Raw genomic sequence first — 25,474 nt, forward strand, 5'->3', positions numbered from 1 at the left:
TTTAATTCATCTTCACAAAGCGTTTTAATTTTATAAATATGTAGCACACTTTCAACATATAAAGGTAAACATATTGCCAATTGTTGAGTCAAATGTCTGTTATTTGCTGCTCTGTCGCTGTCCATTTACTCTTCCTGACAAGGTGACACTAGGACTTCTCGGAGACTTCTTTTTCTGAAATCATAAAATATACATTGAACAGCAGTGCTCGTGTGAGGGAACAATAGCCAACAATGGCCTTACATTGAAAAATCAAAATTATTATTAATACAATACTAAAAAAGGACCCGCAGTAATTCTTTTAGATTACATTTTTTATTGACATATTTATCCTGACTAAATTAACACAGAAGGGATCATTTATAGATGTTGCCGTCATAAAACTACTTTCTTACTTATTTAAAATTATGTACATAAACTTGCTGTGTTGAATTATTCCCAAAGCTGTTTTTTCTCGATTACTTTTATCGCGCATGTGCGCAAATCTAGATATGCATGGGTTGCTAATAACGTTATTAAATATGCACAAGAAAATGCCAATTTTACACAAAAAAGATTAGAGCTAAATAATGCCAATAAATACTCTGCCGTATTCTGTGGCGTTTTCTCAGCTAACTTAATAAACTGTATCTCGGTTAAAAAACTTTGTTAATTAAAAAAATCTATTTACTTTATGAATAGATATGCAAAAACTTATACTCTCTAAAAGGATCTTCTTATAACTACCGCAGTAATAGCAGCTAGATTGGCATAACACTATCAGACCGGGGAACAAGTCGCTGAACTTTCTTCTTCTATTGATATTTCATACCTAAATTTTCTATCTTGGCCATAAAAAGATATTACATGTTAACATAAAAACATCCTACATGTTTCTTATCTCACTGTTTTCCTCACCAACACCTGACCCTTGATTTGGTCACACTTGAATACCATTTACACAATTATACTCAGATATCAAAATATAAAGTAAATAGACGGACTGAAGACTGACAACTTTGGACGGTGATAAAAGTTCAACCGGAGTGTGCAACATTTATATAGCCAGAGAAAAAATGTGATATCAATGCTAAGTTTTCTCACTTTTTAATTATTTACACTTTTATACCTGTCTGAAGATCATGCTGAACGTATATATGAATGGATTTAGTGCTGAGTTGATTGGTAGAACGAGAACAATAACCCAGGCATACACGTCCGACGAAATATTCACTCCTCCGCTTGCTAGAAGTCCTAAAATTATGAGTTAAATAATTTGGTACTTGTTCAATTTCAGCAGCGTCTCATTCAATGCCAACTTATAAAATCACTGTCACAATGACTCAAACTGCAGAATATTGCAACTAAAATGAAAAGAAGAAATAATAACAAATTATTAAAAATAAGAAGGACATCTTCTCACCTATAACTATAATGGGAATCCAGCAAAATGTGTCTGACAGAACAACATACGACAGAGATTTCAAAACTGCCATTTCCCGTTTTGAATTGTCGTTATTTATTTTCTTTCCCATTCGTTTGACCTGTATAAAGATCAGCAATTGCCCAATCACAATAGCCATAAAAATAAACATGTTGAATCCGAGGAACAAAAAGGTTGAATATTCCCAACCAGACACTTTTTCTGGTGTTAAAGGTAATGATATGCACACTGTGGATCTGCTGTAGAAGTCGGGGTACACTAATACGGGTATTACGGAAAACAAAATAGCAATCAACCAAGCAACGAATGAAATAGAAAGAATCACTCGTCTTTTTTTCACAAATCCCGCAGAAAATGGATGCTTTAAAACGATGTATCTTTCAATGGTTATGAGACATATAAAAATCACTGATGCTTCACTAGATGTTGTAGCCAGCAATCCTGCTATGGTACAGGCTGTGCTGTATCTCCATTCACCATCGTTAAATCCATAGACGTTTCGATACTCCAGATCGGCAATGGCTATGATGAACAGATACACACCCATTAAAAAATCTGAAACACTTAGATGCAGGACAAAGATCCCATGTGAAGCGTTGCTTTTCATTCCTTCCTGAATACGATAGTATATAACATATGCATTTCCAACCACAGAGAATAGAGCAATATACCATATCATCTGCGCAAGAAATCCAACATTTATCAATTGTTCACAAGACGAAATACTATCCTTTGGCGATATGCACTTCGATGAATCAACGGTTAATGGTTTGGCGCAACAAATGATATAAGAATCTGTTTGCAACCATTCGAGATTACAGAGGCCTTGGAACATGGTCCTGGAAACGGTTAGTTTGTTGCTGTGTATGTTTAGATGTTTTACTGACTCCAGTCCTTTAAAGGCACCGTACTCCAAGTTTCGCAAACCGTTATCCGACAAATCTAAAATCTCAAGTTTTACTAAGGGAACAAATCTTATTGGAGTTATTGTTCTTAATTTGTTACCAGTTAGATTTAATTTTGTAAGCGAAACTAGATTTTCAAATGCCATTCTATTTATGGTATGTATCTGATTAAAAGCAAGATTCAATGTACGCAAAGAGTTTAGTGTTGAAAATGAAAATCCATCTAATATTGCAATTAGGTTATTTTGTAAGTTAAGATATCTTAAACTGCTTAAACCATTGAACATATAGTCAGTAATGTTTTGAATAAAATTATAACTTAGATCTAATTCATATAACATTTTCATTGATGTTGAAAAATAGAGGTCGGTATTTGTGATATTGTTGTTGCGCAAAACTATTTTTGATACAGACTTTAGCCAATAAAGCGAACTGGGTTGAATAGTCATCAATTTGTTGTTCTGTAAATCTAACAACTCAAGACTTGAATTTAGTCGATTGTAACTTTCCGAAACTGGAATTTCTGTTATGTTATTATTTTGTATAATCAAATGTCTCAACTTTGGGGTGAACCGAAAGAAACCCATTTGAAGACTTGTGATTTGATTGTTTGAGATATTTAAGTATAGTAAGTTTGGCAATCCATCAAATGCTTTCAATTCTAGATTACGAATATTGTTGTAAGACAGATCCAAATTTTGAAGGCTCGACGAATTTAATCGTATTGCAAAACCTGATAAATTAGATAGAAGACAACTTGAAAGATTTAAGTGTATGAGCAAGCCAAAATTTTCAAGGCTTTCCACATTAAAAGAGTTCGAGCTCAAGTCAAGAACCTTGACTTCTTTTGTTACATTTTCCGGGGAACTGCATTTAAAAATGAATCCATTGCACTGACAGTGAGCAGGACAACGTTTTGGACAACCACTGTTGTACTCTAAACATGATGTGTTGTTGTTGTATTTACATGCCGATTCATCTTCTTGGTTTGCACAGTTAGTTAATCCATTACAAAAGTCACCAACAGGAATGCAACTGCCATCTTCACATTGAAACTGTGTTAAGCTACATGGGTCTTTGTCTGCATATTAAACATTTAAACCATTTTAATTGTTAATATAAAAACATGATTTTCGAATTTTCATTTCTCATGCTAAGAACGCTAGATGGTCATCCAACTATTCATTAGATTATCCGTAGATGATAATAATATAATAATATTGTTTTTTGCCATAAACTATTACTTAAAGTGCTATGGGAAACCTCCATGTTGTGACGTATTGTTTATCTAAATAAACAACAAAAAAATGAAGTGTAATTATATGAGTAGTTTCTTTCCCAATTTTGGCACTTAACTGCTTGGCGCAGTGGGTTAGAGGGTTAACTACGAACCTTTAAGTCATGAGTTTGAAACCCCTTGGGGATTTTACATGTTTTACCTCTCCAAATATTTTCAAACGCTATTTTTGGGTTAAAAATTTTATAAAGTTTGAAAATTCTAAACCGATGAAAGTATTTCAATTATAATGTACTTTAAACCAAATTAATATCAAAAGATGTCCCATACCCCCTTGAAAAGGAAATATCCTAATGTTTGGGTTTTAATATTTGGATGTACAGAACTCTTAATTAATTAGGGGATTGTTAAGTCTAAAAATAGCCCTGACCATCTATCCCTATTAGCATCGATAATAATTGGTAATAATACAAATGTCATAACGAATACATATTTTATCTATCAAACGTAATTTACCTGCGCAAATACCATTTTCATAATTTATTTTTCCAATCTGGATAGTACCTGATCGGTTTGCCTTGAGAGTTCCAACCAAGATAACCTACAAAAATGGTGGTGTTAATGGTAGAAATGGAAATCAGCTTTATACTGTAAGAGTTTCTCTCTACCCTCGGTTTAAGGTAATGCAATATTGTGGAACCATCATTGTTCGTTGGGGACCAATGGCTTTTCGTTGCTTTTGTGGGTAACCATTGCCCACGAATTTATATACCCACGAGGCTATATACAATTATTTGTTTATCATATATGAAAATTATAATGATTTCACTATCAACGAAATTACCTCCCTACGAATTCAGAAAAGTTTGGCTACATGTACCCACTAACGTTGACACCCCACCCCCCCCCCTCCCCCACGAACAAAAATTATTCCACAGCAAATAAATAGTACCATATACGGAATATTTGTTGGTGTCTGAATGCTTGTTGTAGCAAAAAGTTTGGAATCAATATCCCGTCGTTCAAAGACCATTGTTTTTGGTGTATATACGGTGCCTTGAGTTATATAGAGTTGTAAGTGGACATCCTTTCCTAGGTAAGACATTGTTAAACAACCAATGTCAGTTGATACAAGCTGTGGTGCACTATATAAAATAGCTCTTCTTTCCTCATTGCTATTTAACATTTTCGCGGTAATAACTTCTTCGCCTGCAATAAAGGTAAAGAAAATAAACTGATGATTCGATAATAAGTTTTATTGGAATAAGAAAATGTTGGTTAGAAAATGATTATTATTTGGGCCTATTTTATCAGATCGATTATTCAATTGAAGTCGGTTCTTGTAAAAATTGTTTACAACAGAGTTTAGGCATGCGTTGTCAGGCCGGTGTAACGTAGAATAATGACCCCCAGAGAATAATGACCGGGGGTCATTTTTCGACGTAAAATGATGACCCCCAGGTCATTATTCTACGCAGAAAAATGACCTCCGGTCATTATTCTACGTAGAAAAATGACCCTTTCGCCTGAAGAATAAGTGTCATTTTCATAAAAATAAGCACACTCCACATGAAGAAAAGTGACCCCTGAAGAATAATGTCCCCACTTATAGAATAAGTTTTTCAGTATATTTTTTTTTATTATTTGTGAAATAGTCTTTACAATATTGCAATTTTTACTGCAATTTACAGAAATTATAATTCATATTCAAATAAACTTAAAGTGAAAGAAGGGATATATCAAGAAAATAAAGTCCTTCCGTTATAACAAGATACTGACGTATTGCATCGGGGTATGGTTGTCATCTTAACGATTACATTTACATGTATCTATGGTTGTCCGATAGGGCCACTAGGATATTACTATCGATTCTTCGCCTTCGCAACCTTCGCATCTTCGCCTTTTTTGATTGCATTCAGCAAGTCTCGGTCGATTACATAGAACTTGATGGAGGCACCGTACTTGCCAAGGTTTTCCGATTAATCCGTCATATTATTGGTACGCATGCGCAATGTGTACATGTGACATATATGTTTACCATTGCTGGCTATGCCTAATCATTATATACTCCACACAAAATGTAATGTCTGCCATAATATGGAATATGCACTTCAAGACTCCTGTCACTTACCAGCCGTCTGTTTACCGTGAATCAAACACAGTAACATTCTAATCTCATTATACGACACTCGATCCTTGCTCATGCATGAACCTAGAGGGGGAGAAGGGGCCCGCCCCCGGAAAATTCAATATTAATAATTTCACGCAGTACAAGGGGAGAGGTCAGGACCCCATTCCCCCTGGATAATTTAATTTTATTAATATTATAAAATAAAGTTTTCAAAATATGCATCGGAACCTTTTAAACGATAGAGAACTCCGCAATCATAAAAATGCGAAGGCAACAGCGCGAAGATGCGAAGGCCAGAGTACAAACCTGCGAAGGCGTATCTTCGCACTTTCGCATATGTATCTCATTATTATGAGTGACAACAAATTAAAATTATTTCGAGATACAAGGCACTATAAAACAAAATTCTGTTTATTAGCGATGAAAGAGTAGACTCGATATTGTTTATGAATTATACTTGCATTGACGATTTTCCCCTACTACAAACTGCTGGGTATGCAATTGCACCACCCAGAATTAATGATGAAACCAAAATTATGAAAAGTCTACTCCACTGTTATGCGTTATAACCAAGCTGAATTTAGCAGGCACTGACAGCAGCCACTAGCCAGTAGAAATTAACGGCCAATATGGAAAATCGTTGAAGTACTGAGAGTACTCGAACAGAAAATATATTTTACTTTATCATCGGCATGCTTTAATTATTATCAATATGATAAATGTATCAATAGCTGGTATGAGCATTGACACCTTTGGATACAGTAAAGATCGTGTGATCAAAATCAAGGGGATATAAACCCCTTATATGATCCCAAACCCCTTATCAACGCTTTTAGAAACAATCTCTTCTTATTACAAGTAATAGCTTTCCAAAAAGCTTGCCTGACTAAACAAAATTATTCAATGGAAGCATGAATGCATAGATGAGCTAAAATTAAAATTCATTTTTAAAAAGATAGCCTGCTGCTCATAAATTCATAAAAGGAACATTTATTATTTAAGAAGAAATTTCAGCCTTTTTCTTTGATCTAGTGCATGTACATAACTTGAAATTAAATAATTTCATTTTATTTTGAAATGTACTTTTGTGTATCATTCAAATACTTGCATGTAAGCTTGAAAGCGGAAGATAAAACAATCAAATTTTAAATTGTTTTTGTTATATTGTGAACTATTAAGGAAAAAGGAAAGGATATTCAAACACGTATCATCTTCATTTAAAAAAACTTGACAAGCAATTAAAAAACAGGGGGATTCTCAAAATCAAGAAGAAAAATACTTATCCGTGGTGAGGGGGCGGGGTTGGACGGGGTGGGTAGTTTCATTGTAACTTCAATTCAATTCAATTTTAATCCCTTATTTTCAGTATCATATATTACATGCTCCGACAAAAGTGGAGGGTAGGGGGCACCCATGACATTTCCATTTTTTTAATAAGTCAAGTTAAGAAAAGTGCATGTCTGCTGCGAAAAAAGTGGGAGAGGTAGCCCCCGATGCTGCGTGCCTGTGATATGTACACATACATGGTGTGCTCTGGGGTATTCTTATGATCCCTATTTGAACTAGTTAACTATTCGGCGAGCAAAAATTATGGATGAGACATATTATGGCGCGAAGCCCTGCTTTACCTTTCACGCAGCAGCTGAGATCTCCGATGGTTTGAATGAACTCATCCACTGGCATAGATCCATTTGGAGGGGATTAACTGATTTTTTGACATTTGTTTTGTAACAACTACATATATCAAACTTTGGATCGAGTGTTTCAGAAGAAATGTATCAAATTAACATAAATACATACTTGAGTTGCAATTGTTTAAAGTACATTTAGTACGACACGTGAGTTACACCCTTTTCAAGATGAATGAACTCGCCCAATTGATAAAAAATCGGGTCACACCCCGCAATTTGTTCCTCCAGTAGATATTCAAGCTACATGAATACATATTTGTTTGAATTCAAAATAATGATTCGTTGTCAGTAATGATAATCCAACATCAATTATTACTTGCATTGTACATGCACCGTAATAAGCAATGTTTAACAACTTGTTCCGTTGATATCCCAGCCTCGCACCGTTCAAATATGGCGATCTATTTTTAAATCAGGATTACACCATGTACACGCGTGCATGGTCAACATCCCGTTTACTTGAAAACTCTTGCTCACTGTTGCATATACATCCTATATAACATTTTCATCAATTGTAAATGTAAATGTTGACACATTTTAAAATGCATTGGTTTATCTTTTTATGAAAAATCTTGATATTGCTTGCTCCCATTGCCTGCAATGTTTCGAAAATGCAACTTTCAAACCTTAGATATGCCGTCATGACGTCAGGCAATAATCGATAAGTGTTTATTATCTAGTAAGATTTACTATAGCCAGGTACTCTTCACATCTTTGCTCTAAAAGAATAAGTCTATTCGTGATAACAAGTACAACATTACAACAAATGTTTAGAATATCGATGTTCATGTATTACGTAGAGGAAAACAAAACTAACGTAAAATGATTTTTAAAAATCACTTTCCCCAAGAAATGTAAACAAGAAGTATTCATATTCCTACGTTACCTGCCCCCTTAGTCTTTTTCCATAAAAATATATATACACGATTGACAATTCATTCACAAATGAATATAGCTTATATTATTACAACAATTATTCTTTCGATCATGATTGCTGTTCGTCAATTATCACATAAAATCCTCATTGTGTATGTTTGTCTTTACTAGTATTTGCGTCATTTCCCGCCATATGTCGACGAGAGAAGTGACGTAACTGCTAACAATCAATTAGTGGCAATGTAAGAGTGTTTTGTGTGTGCTTGCTACGGATAAGAAAAACTATATACAGCGATTTATTTACAAGTTCGGTAATAACTTCAAAATCAGTTGAACAGAGTGAAAATTCAAGTAAATTAAAAGTCGTATCTTGGATACGGGGTAACCAATTTCTATTCTTGTTTACAGCTGGGGTCATTTTTCTGCGTGGGTCATTTTTCTTCATGTTTAACATAAAGAAAAATAACCCCTGGGTATTTTTTCTTCAGAAAAATGCAATTATTCTTCAGCAAAGTCATTATTTTACGGGTGTCATTATTCTTCATTACACCGGCCTAACAATGAGCGTTGGTGTACATTCAAGTGAATATATTTAACAAATGTAAATATAATGACAGATCTTTAATATAAATACCATCTATTTCAGATGTGTGCCGATTCCATTTTACTCCACGTTCTGCAACTTTCCAATTGCACATATCGCTTTTAAAATTGCAATTTAAAGTTTCTGATTCTGTGAAAAGTAAAATAATAGGATTGAATAAAAGGTTTTTACTTTCAATTGTTGCACAGGATTCTTCTCATATAAGTTTATCAATACAGGTATTAATATTGTATAACTTGTTCTTCAATCGCTGTTAAATAAAAAGGTTTAGTGTGTCTTTTTCTCCGTGCAAATAATTTTCGGGAGACTCTTTAATTTATTGTTATAAATGTGTTATTCTTTCATTATAGAAAAATTCATATGACTATCTGAACAATAAGTTCTAAAAAAAAGTCTTACTACATTTTGGAATGCTGCATTCTTCCCATTGCTTTTCAGAATTAATGGAGCAACCTGGTTTTCCTTTGCTTTGGGAGTCAAATTTACACTTGCCGGCATCAGCGCATTGGTGAAGGAACTTAGTTTTCTTTCTAAACCCTTCATATTTGTTTTCAGTATAGCACTCCAGTACTTAAATTAAATATAATAATATCAAGATCTTAATTAATTTTTTTTTCAATTTGCATGATTACTATTTAAATGTACTTACCACAGTTCTTTTCGTCACTGTTATCGAGACAGTCCATACTCATATCACAAAATTTTCCATTCTCAATGCAAGATCCATCATTCAAGCAAGCAAAGCAATCTTTAAACCAGAAAAAGAATAAAGCCAATATACAAAGTTTTTGGACATAACTGTTTGACTACTTACATGTATTAGTAGATATTATAATAAACCCATTTACTGGCTATGAGGGCGATGACAAGTTTATTGGGCCGCCTCGTTAAATAGTTGCAGCATTGGGGGCGGGGGGGGGGGGGCAATAAATTTGCTATCGTCCTCATAGCAAGTAAATAGGTATTTTATATTACCGAATAAAACGTTTTTCGTCGGCGATGCAGAATTTCTTGATTATAAACAAATTAGAGTTATCAGACTTTGAATTGAATGTAGCGATCGGGTTATGTAAGTAAAGAGGTGTTCCGAGTTTTAAAAGGAAGGAAATCGAATGCCGCCGGTGAATAGTTTCGATGACTATTCACCATGGGTAGATAGCACGGAAACTATTTCACGGTTAGATAGAATAGCATAATTTATTCATTGTTAATTTACATAGGAAATAATCACAGAGGTATAATAAAAACATTTAACTGAAAAATTAGTTTTACCTTCACATGGTGTATTACTAATATATACATCCTTTATGGCAAAGTTCACTGATGAAGTGATTGGAGTTGGTGTCATAATTATCTAAAGAACAGAAGAAAACGTAAATATCTAATTAGAGTTATATAAATTGCTCAACACTCATTTACATTAATGCGTTGTTTTATACGCTTCAGTTGCAATAAGAGTGTCATCATTTCAACTATTCTATATCGATTTGCTTAATATTTGTAAAGATAATGAGACTTTTTATAATAACTAACTTAAATTCAAAGCATTGTTGTCAATAAGGCATTACAAGAAAGATGTTGCTGAACATGCATAATTTATTCATTTTAAGTGAAATTTGAATTCTCTGACCTGATAAGTATCATTTGAGTAGTCAATGTTAACTTTAATGAGCTTCCACTCATCGCTGCTAGAAAGACTAGTCAAGTTCTGTTTATCCGTCCTTATATTCAGACGTATTCCATGGCTGCGGTAATTCATTTGTAAACAACTCCCGGTTTCTGTGAATCGCATTTTGGGTAATCTCAATGAAGGTAATACTGACTGTACAGATGGCAAATCCTCTGCGAGTGTTAAAACTCGTGTTTTTTCTACAAGTACCCGCGAATTATTATAATGTTATGTTCGATTCTCTCCTTTAAATGGGTGATTCTAATGATAATAATAATGATAATGATAATAATAAATATGGTTATTTTTATATAATTATTTAAATAGGTATACACAAATCATGAACATGATGGAAAAAAATGTTAAAACGACACATATTTCAAAAAATACTTACTCCCTTCTTCTGCCTTAAGAACCCACTTAATTGCGTTATTATTTAGTTGTTCAAATGAACAGTTTTCTTTGGAAAATACACAGGAATAGGAATCTAAAAATATACAAAAGTTTTTTTTGTAGATTTTAAAGATTTTAAAAATTAGATACAATGTAAAAATAAAATTTTGGCAATTTTTTTGTTATTTTTTTTTAGCTCTTTATGTGTTTAACTGATGTTTTCTTTTACATTTTGACACTAGGATACTAATAATAATTGTTTGTTTTTGCTGATACATCAACTGGAGAGCACGTGTCATTGAAAATAGATCGAGTAAATTTACTTGCCATTAAAACAAAACGGAACATCACAAAGCTGCCACCGTACAGTGGGGTTCATTGTGTAGCACCACGGGGCTGGTTCACTATCCGGGTTTCTACAATAGTTTTCCTGCGCGGAGAGTGATGATGCTGCAAAACTGATTGATGGGTTAGGTATGTGGGGATAAGTCCTGTCCCAACGTTGACACAGAATCCCGCCTCGAGTCGTTCGCTGTTTTCCTCTATAGTTTATACCAATTTCCGTGATCTTACAGTCACCTATATCATTTCATAATTTTAAAAATTCCCTTTTGATTTTAAAAAAACCCTGATTATTTCCATGCATATCTCGTACTTACTTTTTAATTGATGTTAATGTTTTCATTTTATTACTTATAAGTATTATGAATAATTAAATTTTACCATATTCATGCAAGTTACTTTTATGATAAATGGTAAATAACATTATTATACTTTGAGCGTGATCATGAACTTTAGACTGTCCAGCAACACTTAATATTTGTACATGCAGTTGAATTACTTGAACTTAATAAAACTTCTAGGTAAATATTAGGAGAAAAACACACAGGTAGTGGACGAACAATTAGATGTTAAGATGTTCAGATTATCTAATAAATCCACTTACGTTCCGGACAATTTGGAATGTTGCAGTACTGAAACTTTATTTTGCTATTAACGGTGTAGCACCAGGGCATTTTATCGTCATTAGGATTCCTACAGTAGTTTTCATGTTCTGAGGCAGCGAGTCCCATAAATCCTTTCGAGAAACTATGTTGATGTGGTTTCACTGTATCCCAGCGTTGGCATTCTATATTATCGACAGTTCTATTCTCGGTTCCAAAATAATCAAATCCCTTTGGACTTGTTAGACATTCTGCACTACCTGTAAGACAAATTGTGCAAACAGTAATACTAGCTAGTATGTTATATTTAAAAAAAATTCAAATTTCAATATTAGAATTACAAAGTAATAAAGGAAATATAATTATGTTTTAAGATTTATTAACTTACTCCTTTTACAAAAGGGAATGTTACAATAATTCCAGGATCCACCAACCAATTCCGTAAAGCACCAGGGTGCTATTTTATTGTCTGGATTCCTACAATAATTTTCATGAACACTTTTGCTTCCTGTCAGAAACTTGACATTAAAATAATCTGGATGTGAATCGTCTACGCTGTCCCATCTCACACACTGGCGTCCATCGACTGTTTGAGATGTTTTCCCAATGTATGCCTCTCCTTTTTGGGTATCTCTACATTCTAAAAGCAGAAATAAGCTATTTATAACACATGGATTTAAAGGAAGAATAACTAGTTCATGTAATGAACGCCTTAGAAAATCATTATATATAAGAATCAGGTAGGTATGGTGACTCAAAATATGTGAATTATCCATGTATTATTGTGGTAGAGAACTAGCTTCCACGATATTTCTTATTTATTTTAAAAGCCTACATTTTAGAGAAAATATACTATGACCGTTATGGAGACTTCCACATTTTGACGAGTTATATTTCGATAAAAAATTCAGTTAAACCTAAGATATATATTACTAAATATTTTTTTAATGCATTGGGTTTATGTTCAACAACAGTAGATTAAAGCGTCAGAATTTGGATTACATTGTAGAATGTAAAATAAAAAAAAACATGCAAGAGTCCAAATGTTTTCATTATTATATATCCATCACATTGCAATATAATACAATACAGATATTTAAAATAGCGAAAATCACACAGAGATCTAACAACGACCTATAAGGGAATATCTTCTGTAACGTCGAATGAATTTTATTATTTGCATGAAAGATAAATGTTGTAATTCATTAACAAAGTCTGAACGAAGTCGGCGGTAAAACTGTTTATGAAAATAACTAAAAGAAAAACATTATAAGCAATACTCCTTATAATTATAATAAATCTGATTCTGGCTCTTTAAAATCGCAAGTTTTAAGTATCAAAATCAAAGGATTATGAGTCTGTGTAGGTACGAGTCAGTGTGGGTACGAATTATAAACATCCCATGTTTCTATATTATCTAGATAAACGCATAATCCAGCTAAATAGATGGAACAAACGTATCCTTACATATTTTCATAAACCTATTGCTTCATCACCGATTCAAACTTTTTAAAAGTTTTTTTCCCTTTTAACAACCTTTACATGTACATAAATCTTTGAAATCGGCATACCCGTTTATTTCATAAAGAAGGGAAATGAATCAACTTTCTACGTTGATGCGTACATTGTTTCAAAATCTCTTGTTATACTCTGTCCCGAGTTTTTGCTTCCACCACTTTTTGCTTGATATTTCAATAAAAGTAAATACCTTTGTGCTCAAACTATATGTTCATCCACTAATACGAAAAATGTCCAGATTATCTGTTTTGAAACGCCCCCTCTACCGCTTCAGGTTTCAATACACATCCCAAAATTGAAAGTCTACGGAGATTTTGCATTGCATCAGCCATTAATAAGCCCGGATAATAATGTTAAAAATAGTGATAATAATGTTAAAAAATTGCGCGATGTATTCCGAGTGTATTCCGAATGGAGAAAAGATGTAAACATTTCCCATTACAAATCTCCGTAAGAAAATTGTTTTCGTTCCTGTGAAATTTTATGACTGAAAAGGGATAATTGTTCAATAAAGATATCTTGGATATATTCCCTTTCATCGATTTCAATTGTATTTCTTTCACAGGTATGTGTATTTTTATCAAAAATCATCAAAAATTGATGGAAGCAATAACTTGGGACAGAGTATAGAAAGAAATGTATATAATTCATGTTTAAAAAGATGACTTCACACAGTATGTCATGTTGAAAAAAAATTAAGCATGCATGCAAAATATAACATTAACACGCGTTTTAACTTTAAAAACCTTATTGTGACATTCTTAAATTATCTATATACATGACATTTTCATGCAATTAAAAGAAAAAAATAAGTATAAGAAAAACCAACTATTTCGGGATTCGAATCCAATAAAAAAAAAGTCGGACACTTACTGCGTTACCACTTGACTAATCTATCCAAGACGTTAAAATTAAATTAATTTTGTTTCAAGGAGGCAGTATTTCACAAGAAATAAGGAATTCCCTTTTATAAAGCGTGAAATCTGCCATATTTGTATAGGTAACCAATTTCAAATTCATATAATGTTTTTGTAAAAGTTAATACAAATTTTCCAGATAAAATTCTACACTGCTTTATATAAACGTTGCAAGCAACAACAACAAAAAAAGAATTGAATCGAACTCTGTAAGTTTGATTGGTGAAAATTAGCGCAGGAATTGCAACACTATCTTAACTAGCCTTAAATGAAAAATAAAATACCACAAACTGGAATATCACAGTGCTCCCATTGGACTTTGTCGTCTGTTGTGTAACACCAAGGGGTCGGTTCCTGTCCAGCCTTCGGATTTCTACAGTAGTTTTCATGCACACTGTTGCCTCCATACAAATCAGTGTAGGTGTGGGTCCAAGGGTATTGCTTGTCCCAGCGCTGACACGTTCTACCTGAGGCTGTTCTTGAAACGTTGCCTCTGTAGTCTAAGCCCTCACTGGTCAGTTTACATTTAGAAAAGTCCACTTCTATAAAATGTTATTCAACTCTTTTTTTACTTTGCATATTATGAAAATATATATCAAAATTGCTTTTCTGGAAATGTTTTATATATACTAATAATTGCAGAGATACTGGTCTCTCAAGACAAAATTATTAATATTATTATAATGATAGTTGAACTTGCACACATTACAACTCCAAATCGTTTAAAAATATATACTGTTATACTATGAAGTCTTGATCAGCTAGAAAAAAGTATGCTAATATATTACATTTTTCATATATAAAATACTTAATAGGCTAAATTTTTATTTCTAGTAGTTACGGAGATTCCAAAAAGCATGCGTAATTATAAATTTTGTCCACCATCAGTTTTACAATGTGCTGATTAAAAAAATTGATGATTTTGTATGGATATTCTTGATACATGTAATTGAATGTAGTAAATTTCGAGGACCCTATCTACAAATGCATATTTAACTTGATATTCATTTTTTCGACCAATACTTGTAAGATCTTTTCTCTGCCTACATATGCGTGTAACTTTCTAATACACGACGGACCTTTTCATATGACTGGATGAAATCAAATGTAACTATTTAAACAATAAAATGCTTTCTTCAATGATTCATACAGGATATGAAGTTGGCAACATTGCAGAAAAAAATACATAACCCGCGTTACATCTTTCTTACATCTACTTTTAACACATTAATAAATTGATTGTAAAAAATAAGTAAAATACACAAAATTAATGTTTATGTATATAAGTGTGTTAGCTAAAAGAAACAGCAAAATCGTCGCCAATGGGAATTTGAGTCTGACAAGATTTTTCTGAGGTCGCTGTAGGTTTCGACCAATTGATTCACGGGATGTGTAGATTTCAGTCTGGCTGTTTCTATAGAGTTATGAATAAACTGTAAGTTTCCATAAAAAAAAATAGAGGAAAACATACTCGGTAGATGTACATGTAAATATACTATAATAAGTTTTTTAATTCATTATTTTTCTTTGGTTTTTTAAAGTTATCATAAAATTGCTAACATTAGGTACCAAATATGATTTTATTACCACAGTATGGGACACCACAATACTGCCACCGTATGTTTTTATCGGTTGTATAACACCAAGGGACTGTTTCATCTGAAGCTCTAGGATTTCTACAATAATTTTCGTGGACACTTGCGTTTCCAGGCAAATCTTTGTCATAGATATGAGCATGTGGTGTCTGGCTGTCCCATCTCTGGCAAGTTTTTCCGTAAATAGTTACGGATATGGTTCCCCTGTACTCCAGACCTTTTCCAGTTTGTTTACAGTTGATGACTAACATGAGAAAAAAAGTATCATACTGGGGGTAAATGAGATTATAAAGACAATTCAGGAATTATACAAATGTACTTAAAAGTCTATTCAAATAGAAGTTTCTTGATTTTAAAGTTAGGTTATAATTATTTTTTTCGAATATAGAATAACGAATATGAGGTATGTGAAAAACGTTTGTTCACGTGTACATATGCAAACCAACTTCCAAAACTTCACAGATTCGGTTGCTTTTTTTGCCCAGATCCTGCATTCGGAGATTCAAATCAGAAATTTTGAAATTCCATGTAAATTTGCAGACGTTTAATGATTGTCATTTGTCCTTTGCAAAAAGCAATAAAACCGTTTAGACCATTTAGTGAACTTGAGAAGTGATTGGAAACCACCTTCTACGCTGTTAACGCACTTGACAATTCGTTATACAATGGAGTCTCATATTTTTATAAAATGAATGCACTCGGGTTCGATGAATTATAATTCGTATGACTAAATCAGTCCTATGTTACCGTTTCCTTCATTTTAGTTGTTGATTTTCTTATTAAAACACATACGTTTTAATTAAAAATAAGCAAAACCAAAATACAGCAGAATTTCTAAGATTTTCTATTTTAAACTTTCCCTGTTTACACTCAAAGAATGACACGGTTAAAAAATATATGAAGAGAAAATCTGACATTATTTTCCCATTCGGAATTATTCGTATAACTCACACAAGTTTCAAGATTATCACTCGGGTTGTCGTTAACAATGTATATTCCTGTAGCTAGACTACTAGTATTTTTTTGTACTGTGTATCAAGACCTGATTGATAGAGGAGGCATTTCCAAACAAATTAATTGGACATTATTCAACCTAAGGAATGATTAAAATTTTAACGGTGTTTACGAATATCAAACTATTATGTAAAATAATGAAATGGTAACTATGGACATACTAATGAATACTATATTAATGAATGATTTACTTAATATTATATGATTCATCTTAGTACAATTTTTTATATATTCAGAGATCCTTTAATCTGTATGTTATAAAAACCTTATTATCCGGAGTACCCTAATGATGAAAAAATATAATGATACTAAGATACGGGAACATGCCAGGAAACTTCATGAAATTACAAATGAATCTCGAATAGATCTGCAGTTCGTATATTTAATCACCAATGACGAATGAACCTTTTGAGCCTTCGTAGCTTACACCTTAGAAACACATAAAATAAAACTATTATGATAAATCTTAAATGGAACAGGAGGCCCACAGGCCAACTCGCTCTCCTAAGAAACTAGATGGAACTCTATGAGTATATAAAATAATGAGATACTTACGTTTTAAAGTAACTAAACAGTCCATAATGTTTCTTGAGAAGATTATTAAACATTTTTTTCCTATGTACTTCTTTGTTGGACGTTGAACCCATTTTTAGCCCTAGTAATGGTCCGATGGTCAAGTTTTTAAAAACTGAGAATCTGTACTCACTTGAAATGTTTGCATAGTAATCTTACAAATCGTAGTATTATTATAAAATGAATAGTTTCTTATCATATATCTTTGAATTTTGAACCCGTCTTGACGCCCCAGTATTTTCCTGGGGGTCCTACTTTAACAGTTTAGAATATGTACTATCTTAGAATGCTTGCATAGAAATCTCACAAACTGTGGAATTGTAGGCCTTGGGAAGAATTTTTAAAAACATTTTTGTTAAGATTAGACGCCTCTTGGGGCCCCGTTATTGGTCCGGGGGTAACGATTTTTACAATTAAGAAAGTACACATTATCTTGAATGATTGCAAAGGAGGAGGTAACAAACGTGAAAAAAATACAGACAGGCAGGAGGCCTGATGGTCAGACAGACAGACGGACGGACGGACGACGAACAACAAGTGATAAGAAAAGCTCACTTGAACCTTCGAATCGGGTTGGCTAAAAACGACTACAAAATAGAAAAATGTTTTGCATTCTGAAATTTGACCTTCACATTCAAAATACAATTCATAATTATAAAAATAAAGACGGTGTTCAATCAACCCAGCAAAAGGGCAAAGATTATGTCAACGAGTCTTCTTATTCAAATCATTTGTGTTATCAATTGAAAAAAGGTATAGGCAAATGAAAGTAGTCCATGTCGTTTCAACTTTAGCTCTATGTAGAGCCGACAAGACCAATAATAGTATGTAATGAAACTATTTAGTATTAGATATGTATGCAGTATGTCATCTCGTTTAAATTTATCTATAATTTGCACTAGATCTCAAATCTCCGACAATCCGTGACATTTTGTAATAGATGCAGACCGGTCCAGTAGCATTTAGGACGTTGTTTACTGAGGGTTTGAGCTCTCAAATTCGGATTTTATTAAGTTCAATGTTGTGGATAAAATATATTCTAAACACAATTATTAATGAATTGAATTATCATTTAAATAACATTCTATATTTTTACTTTATTATGGAATTTGACTCAAACAAAATTAGGCTTTTAACAAAACAGGAAATTCGGACTAAATTTTTCCGAATTTATTTTTCACCGAAATATCTTTATTTCATTTTAACTGTAATATTAAAAGTTAAGATTAACGTATTGCACACACTAAAAATTATTGAAAAATACTGTAAAACGAAAAAAAAGACACCATATTCCAAAGAAGTTGGGTACGTGAATAAGGTGTGTAAAATGTCTATATAAAGACAGATCAGATATTGTACAATGCAAATACAGTAAAACTCGTTTAGTACGTACGGACAAATTCTTAACAAATCTTTGAAAAATATCACGGTTATAACAAATTCAGATATTATGAGTTTACGGATAGGATATAGCGAACTGATTTTGAGTCCCGTAGAGGAATTCAACACTTTTATAACAAATTTCTTAACGATCTAAAAAGTCTGCTCTGCCATTTGATATGATAGTTTCAATTAATTTATTTTCACATAAAATCTTCAATTCATGATCCGATTGTTATTGTATTACCAGAATGAAATTTCATTTTTAGCCCCAATCAGCAAAAAATGTAGTCTAGTAAAAGAAAACATGTATGTAGTGAATTAGCTGAAGTTATTATTACGAATTCGTTATACGGATATAACGAATTACGGATATAACGAAGTAAATCCTTTGGTCCCTAAAACTTCGCTATAACCGAGTTTTACTGTATCAACACATCTGATATTTTCTTTTTAAACTTATTAAAACAATGCATATTAAATATAACGTCGATTTGTAACCCTTAATTATGTTAAATGCTTCGAATGTGTCGATTTAAACTATCGTATGCGTGTCAAAACCTTCAAATAGTGTTGTTTTTTAGAACCAGAATGCGTTTTCATTATATAGTGTGTGTGTGAGCTTCATTTTTTTGTTAGTCTAAATAAGGTTTAATAAAAATCAAAGGTATTTTAATCAACAAAAATGTGGAGAGATGACCCATTAAACTTTAAAAGTGTCATTTTGTATATCAACATTAATAATACTAAAAAAATGATAAAAGTCCGTAGATTTGTGGCCAAAGTCGCATTCAGCATTTCAACAGAGCCATTTGATGTGTCTGAAATGGATTAGTGGTTAGAGCACCAGACATAAGGCAACCTGAACAAGAATTTTTAGATTGTGGGTTCGATACCACCAAAACCTTAGGGGGTTTTTTCTTACCATTTGTTAAAAATTTATAACTGAATACATGTATGATAGTTAGAATTTGTCGTTTTGTATACTTGTATTTTAACACTACAAAATTTAATGTATTTATTAAAAAAAAAAAAAAATTTGAAATTGTAACTTACGGCTAATCTAAATGGGAATTTTCGCTATCGTATTCCCCCATCTTCATTTGATCATTTACCTCGTATAAATTTTATGGCAGCAGAATAAAATCAAGATAATTAGTTTAATACTATAAGTGTTTAAGTATTACATGTATCATCATTCAATTTATTGTTAAGTTGAATAAAAAATGAATAGGTATTGAAAGCTTTGGTAATTTGGACTAGAACATTTATTATAATAATGGTCAATAAAAACTTAACGCTTTGTATCTTTTTAGTGTCACTGCCATCTAAAAACTGTATTTAAATTTTAAAAAACTTCAGTAATTTGTATTAGATTCACAATTAAGAAAATCTCAATCAAAGTTAAAACTTTTAGGGATTTCTCTTAATTTTTCAAAATTATTCAATGGCAATTAACTTAAAAAGTAGGTCACTGTCCTACTTTTTTTGAAAGTGAAAAATAGCACAACGTTAAAAGGTCTAAAAACGCACAATATATGTTTTTTCCATATCACCAGTGGAATTTTCTTCATTATTAGTAAACGTATTCCTTAATTGAAAATTAATTTTACACTGTATAATTTAATAGAATTTGCAACAGGATCTTCATGACCAGTGTTCGGAGACAATTATATAACATCCATTAGCGGTATGAAAGATATTAACTATCTTCAAACACTATCGGCAGTATTACTATTCATTGGCTGTGTCTATTGATCTTGCATATAAGAAATATTAGAAAATGGTATTTTAAAAATGTTTACAAATTTATAAAAATTTGCAAAATCCAGTTTTACTGATATTAAAAACATTCGTTGTCATATGTCTCATCAAATTAATTGTGCACAACTGTTTACAAAGTATGATAAGCCATATTAAGTGATTTCCTACTGTGCATATAAGATACGAGTGTATTGACAAATCTTATGAATGAACAGTAACGGGTGAGCCGTAATTCAACCGGATATTTAGTCACAGAGGAAGAAGTGACGGATGTTAGGAGGGCCTGGAGTGTAAATAACGGAAGCGATATGATTTCTACATTATAGAAAATTTCTCGCTTATAATCGGTCTTCAGAATATAAAGAGTGTTGAGTTTTGTTGGTTGATAAACATAAAAATACTTCCTTTGTGATCAGTAAATGAGGAATTTGCAGTTTTTAATTTGTAAATGAACAAAATAAAGACAATCAAGTTCCCGTTGCCAAAATCGTTTAATGATTTAACTCTAAAAGTAACTGAAATCATAATACAATAACATGCATACGTTTCCACATTTTATTTCTCAGGGACCAGAGGAATCGGTATAAGATTAAAACAATTCTGCCAAAACAATTTTTTTGTTCAGATAATATCTTCAGTTTGTTTTTCGGGAGTTATTCATCAGTTCGTTTGTAAAATATTTCATAAATGTAATGATCATAAGATCATAAAAAATATAATTGGACCTCGTCATGCTTTTTAAATTTCATATCTACAGTTATCTGGTTGTTTTTTTTTGTTTTTTGTTTTTTGGGGTTTTTTTTGGGGGGGGGGGGTATTTAAAAGACTTAACTATCCTTTACTCATTGTTCTTTATGAGTAAAAAATAAGCACTTATAAATAAAACAAGTATGATTTTTGTTAGTTTAACTCATGTAAAATCAATTTTACAAAATTAACAAATCAATACATGTATTATTTTATGCAATGTTTTTAAATTTGAAATGAAACACACACAGAAAACAGCTTGCTGGGACAACACAACTCTTCCTCTTTTTTGCCAAGACCACTTTTGCTCGTCATCTTTTCAGTAATTATGTTAATTTTGTTTACGAATTGTTGTTTTAAATATTATATAATTTTACAGTAATATTTTTATTGTTTATATACCTGTTTATTCTAAGTTTATTTAATAAATGATTCTTCATTCTAATGTCGGTTTGATCAGGTCAATAAAGCCCTTTGGGCTTTATGATAGATTTAATCACACCCAACCGACTTTGATCATATCAGAATGCTCAAGAAGATTCCTCATCGCCTATTCTTATATAATTATCAGCAATTGTAATGTTAGATATTAAACAGTCATTGATTAAATGTTTTTGACAATAAATCACATGATACATTCGTAGTGTTATTGTAGACAAAGATACTGGTAAATATCGAAATATTTCGATAAAAGAATATGAGAAAGGTAATATATTTTCTTAGATAATTATGTATGCATATAATCTTTTTAGGCAGAATCAATTACAGAAGAAGTGCATGTTCTGAATAAAAATGATTAACATTTTTGAAATACCGATACTAGTATCCGATTATTTTAAAAGCAACAAGTTACAAGTAGATAATAATCATATCCCAGGCTTTAAGTTGCGTTTTACTTCATAAGTAAGTAGAGATCTTTTTAAAACAACCCATTTGGCGATTTGGATTTAGAATAGATTGACAAGAGCATTAAACAAAATTGTCCATCATGGAAAGCATAAACTGTTACTGCATGAATTCTAGATTATTAAAATTTAGCTCCACAAAATATTTCACTATAGTGTCTGTAGTAAATTTCAAATTTGATCAGCAGTATGCTATGCAAATGTGCTGAAACTCATTAGAGATGCTTCAGCTATTTTGAGGATCGGTTTTATTCTTTACGCAATTCCATTACATATTCCGATTTTCATATTCTAAGTTGTATGAATTTAAAATATCCGACATGTATTTTTGAAAATGTACATGCAATATGGAAAAATTATCTTATAATGGACAATGAAAAAATCAGCTTTGTCTTTTAATTACATTTTTCGGTGTCGATAGGCAGCGAATCAGAGCTGAATGAATTGTTCGTTATACAAAAATAAAGGAAAGCTAGATTTGCCGAAAAAAATCAATGGAATAAATATACACACATACTCGTATTTCTGAAAACATATTTGCAGAAAAGGATTTGTTAACAGTAACAACGGATTAAAGAACAGACTAAATTTATTCATTAAAAAGCACGCCTTCTCATCTTTTGAGGCAAATTTACTGATGCAAATAGAAATAAAGTATGGTTCACTAAGTATTCTTATTCACAATGTAAACCGAGTTTCTAAAGGTTCATCCATTAAACCTACTTTTAGTTGTAGCCGTCAGCACATTAAATTTGATTTGAAATATATAAGGAAAAAGTAAACATTTGAATTGTATAAATTATATTTAATATAATAAATATTTTTTAAATAAGGGTGGATCTTGAATGAATATAATCTTAACTTACCGGAAGTGGCTGATTTATGTACCAGGTACATCAGTAGTATAGACAAAAACATAGTCCACATGCTGTGTTAATTGACACAGCAACTAAAATGCAAGCGCGTGTAAGCCTTATTTACAATGAACACTCATCTGTCGCCGCGTGGACGTTTTCCATCCACCCAGTTATGCAATATACATAATTATGGCATGATACGCATGTTCAATCAAGGTCAGCCACAAATCCTTTACAGCGGTAACAAGTGATGAACAAATTCTACGGTCTAGTGCATTTTCATTCATCGTTTATTTTCATTTTTATCAATTTTCAAGTTTGTTTGCTTACCAGAATTTTCCGTATTTTTTTTTTGGTCTGTTAAATGATTATATATATATATATATATATATATATATATATATATATATATATATATATATATATATATATATATGATGGGACATGGAAGTTGGTAAAAGAAGCCATATGCCGACCGTGTGGACGGTTCATAACATGATTTTCCTGTTAGATGTCACATTAAGTCATATATTTTATAACAAAGTTCATATTATTACTGAGGAAAATCAGTTGTTAGTTTGTATCCGGCAGTTACAGAATTAGTATGCTTTAGATGTTGATAGAGGTACTTTATTAAACTATGTGTTGGTACAGGTATAATTTTAGTGATCAAAAATTTTCACTAATGGAGCATGGTCATGATTTTGGTCAAAAATCATTTTTCAGATTTAAAAGTTTACAATGCTTCAGTAAGGCATTTATAATAGGCAACCATATTTAAGTGTCATTTGCGGAATTATAACGAGTTAATGATCTAGAACTTACAATTATTTGTTATGTGAACAAAGCTTTTGTTTACATTTGAAGTTGAAGTAAAAATTCCAGTTTTAGACTAAAAAGGAATGCGTTAAACGTTTGGAACTGTTTATGTATGCCTAAAATGAACATGAAGATAGACACAACAACTTGAAAAAAGATTTTTTTACTGGTATATTAAACCTATGTAAACAAAAACAGGGCTCGAGCCTTGTTTACATGACAAAGAATTGAGAGCCCTGTGTCTTGCTTATAACTCTATGACTGACTCTCAAATTCCACTTGATCATTAGAAATGTATTTCTTAAGCATTGAAAAAATAAAAACAAAAATTATAATTTGAGCAAAAATCATGACCATGCCCCTTTAAAGCAATCAGAAATCTAATTTTTATCAACTGATGACATTAACGTAATACTGTGGTCTATAAGAATAAGGAAACAGTAACAACAGCAAGTACATATACTACTATACTCATATATAACATACCGGATTGACAAAGAGTTCACTGAGTAAGAGTTAATAAAGACGCAATTGGATATCAAAAGTAAGAGTAAGCCCAGGAAAGATAAATCCTGTTGTTAGGATCCTTGTAACAGCCAGTATTAACCATTTTTGTCCATGTAATGAGTTTTCTGTTAAAACATCAGTGTGCAAATATTCCGCGTTTCGACCTCCTTTCACTGTATATAGACCGACTTAAATTATTCATAAAAATTATAATTCAAAAAATGATTTAACAATTCAATTTAATCACTTTTAAAAATGTTTCAAAAGAATAAGCAATAAATACATGTGGATAAGAATAAATAAACATTTCTCTCCCTCGCCTCACCTGTACACTATTACCATCTAGCCAAATCAACCTGTCACACAAAGTCACCTGTGTAAATTTAAAATTTTTAGTTCAGTTTCTAAGTTAATATTACTTTGTATTATCATAATTCCATTTAACTTGCTTATAGCGTTAAAGTGGCACGGCGACTCAAAATAGATTTTTACATTTTGATATTATCCAATGAAACAGAAACGTTAAATTAGTGACTAATTTTGTCATTATGTCACATTTAACGCTTTTAATCAATTAGATTGGTGAGCACATCAACAGCTGAAGATATCACAGGATATATACAATCGGTTTATTTACAATTAATGCATAATTCCCCTGATGTTTGTATTGGAGATAAACGACATTCCGTGGTCTAAACACACTACAATTAAACCTTGCATGAGCATGAGCACATTTGAACGTCATAACACATTTTGAATAGATTAATTATTGTTATATTTAATGAAACGTTTAAGCATACCTACCCAATTTGATTTGTACTATAATAAAGCCAATAAATAACTATTTTTCACGCATTACATTTTTACCCCAATAAACACAGTAAAGGGTTTCATAGGTGAAAACATATTTTATGTCAACCCTTTTATAAAACAACACAACAAATTAATGTATCTGAATCACTTTAAAAATAGCGAATTATGAGTGCCAAATTTGACTTATATCAT

At 31.9% G+C, this 25,474-nt stretch overlaps 1 protein-coding gene and 1 long non-coding RNA gene across 3 annotated transcripts in view; one reads left to right on the forward strand and one right to left on the reverse strand.

The window, feature by feature from the left end:
• LOC105317187 (G-protein coupled receptor GRL101) lies at window positions 1-23,481 on the reverse strand. Of its 2 annotated transcripts, XM_034458131.2 has the most exons (17): window positions 23,153-23,481; window positions 15,896-16,147; window positions 14,593-14,850; window positions 12,262-12,513; window positions 11,876-12,133; window positions 11,257-11,508; window positions 10,931-11,023; window positions 10,498-10,736; window positions 10,140-10,221; window positions 9,517-9,615; window positions 9,267-9,437; window positions 8,898-8,996; window positions 4,518-4,774; window positions 4,082-4,166; window positions 1,403-3,409; window positions 1,109-1,233; window positions 1-174 (listed from the first exon to the last, which is right to left on the reverse strand). In XM_034458131.2, the coding sequence occupies exons 1-17, from the start codon at window positions 23,211-23,213 to the stop codon at window positions 100-102; spliced, it is 4,665 nt and encodes a 1,554-aa protein (XP_034314022.2). In that variant the 5' UTR covers window positions 23,214-23,481; the 3' UTR covers window positions 1-99. The 2 variants fall into 2 exon arrangements, with proteins under 2 accessions (XP_034314022.2, XP_065921963.1); XM_066065891.1 differs by lacking the exon at window positions 15,896-16,147.
• Window positions 21,514-25,474, forward strand: part of LOC136269955 (uncharacterized) — a 9,009-nt gene continuing 5,048 nt past the window's right edge. The window contains exons 1-2 of the long non-coding RNA XR_010707565.1: window positions 21,514-21,703; window positions 22,037-22,087. This is a non-coding gene — a long non-coding RNA (uncharacterized lncRNA). The remainder of the gene's footprint in view (window positions 21,704-22,036; window positions 22,088-25,474) is intronic.

This window comes from Magallana gigas, chromosome 7 (assembly GCF_963853765.1).
Source record: "Magallana gigas chromosome 7, xbMagGiga1.1, whole genome shotgun sequence".
Taxonomy (NCBI): Eukaryota; Metazoa; Mollusca; class Bivalvia; order Ostreida; family Ostreidae; genus Magallana; species Magallana gigas.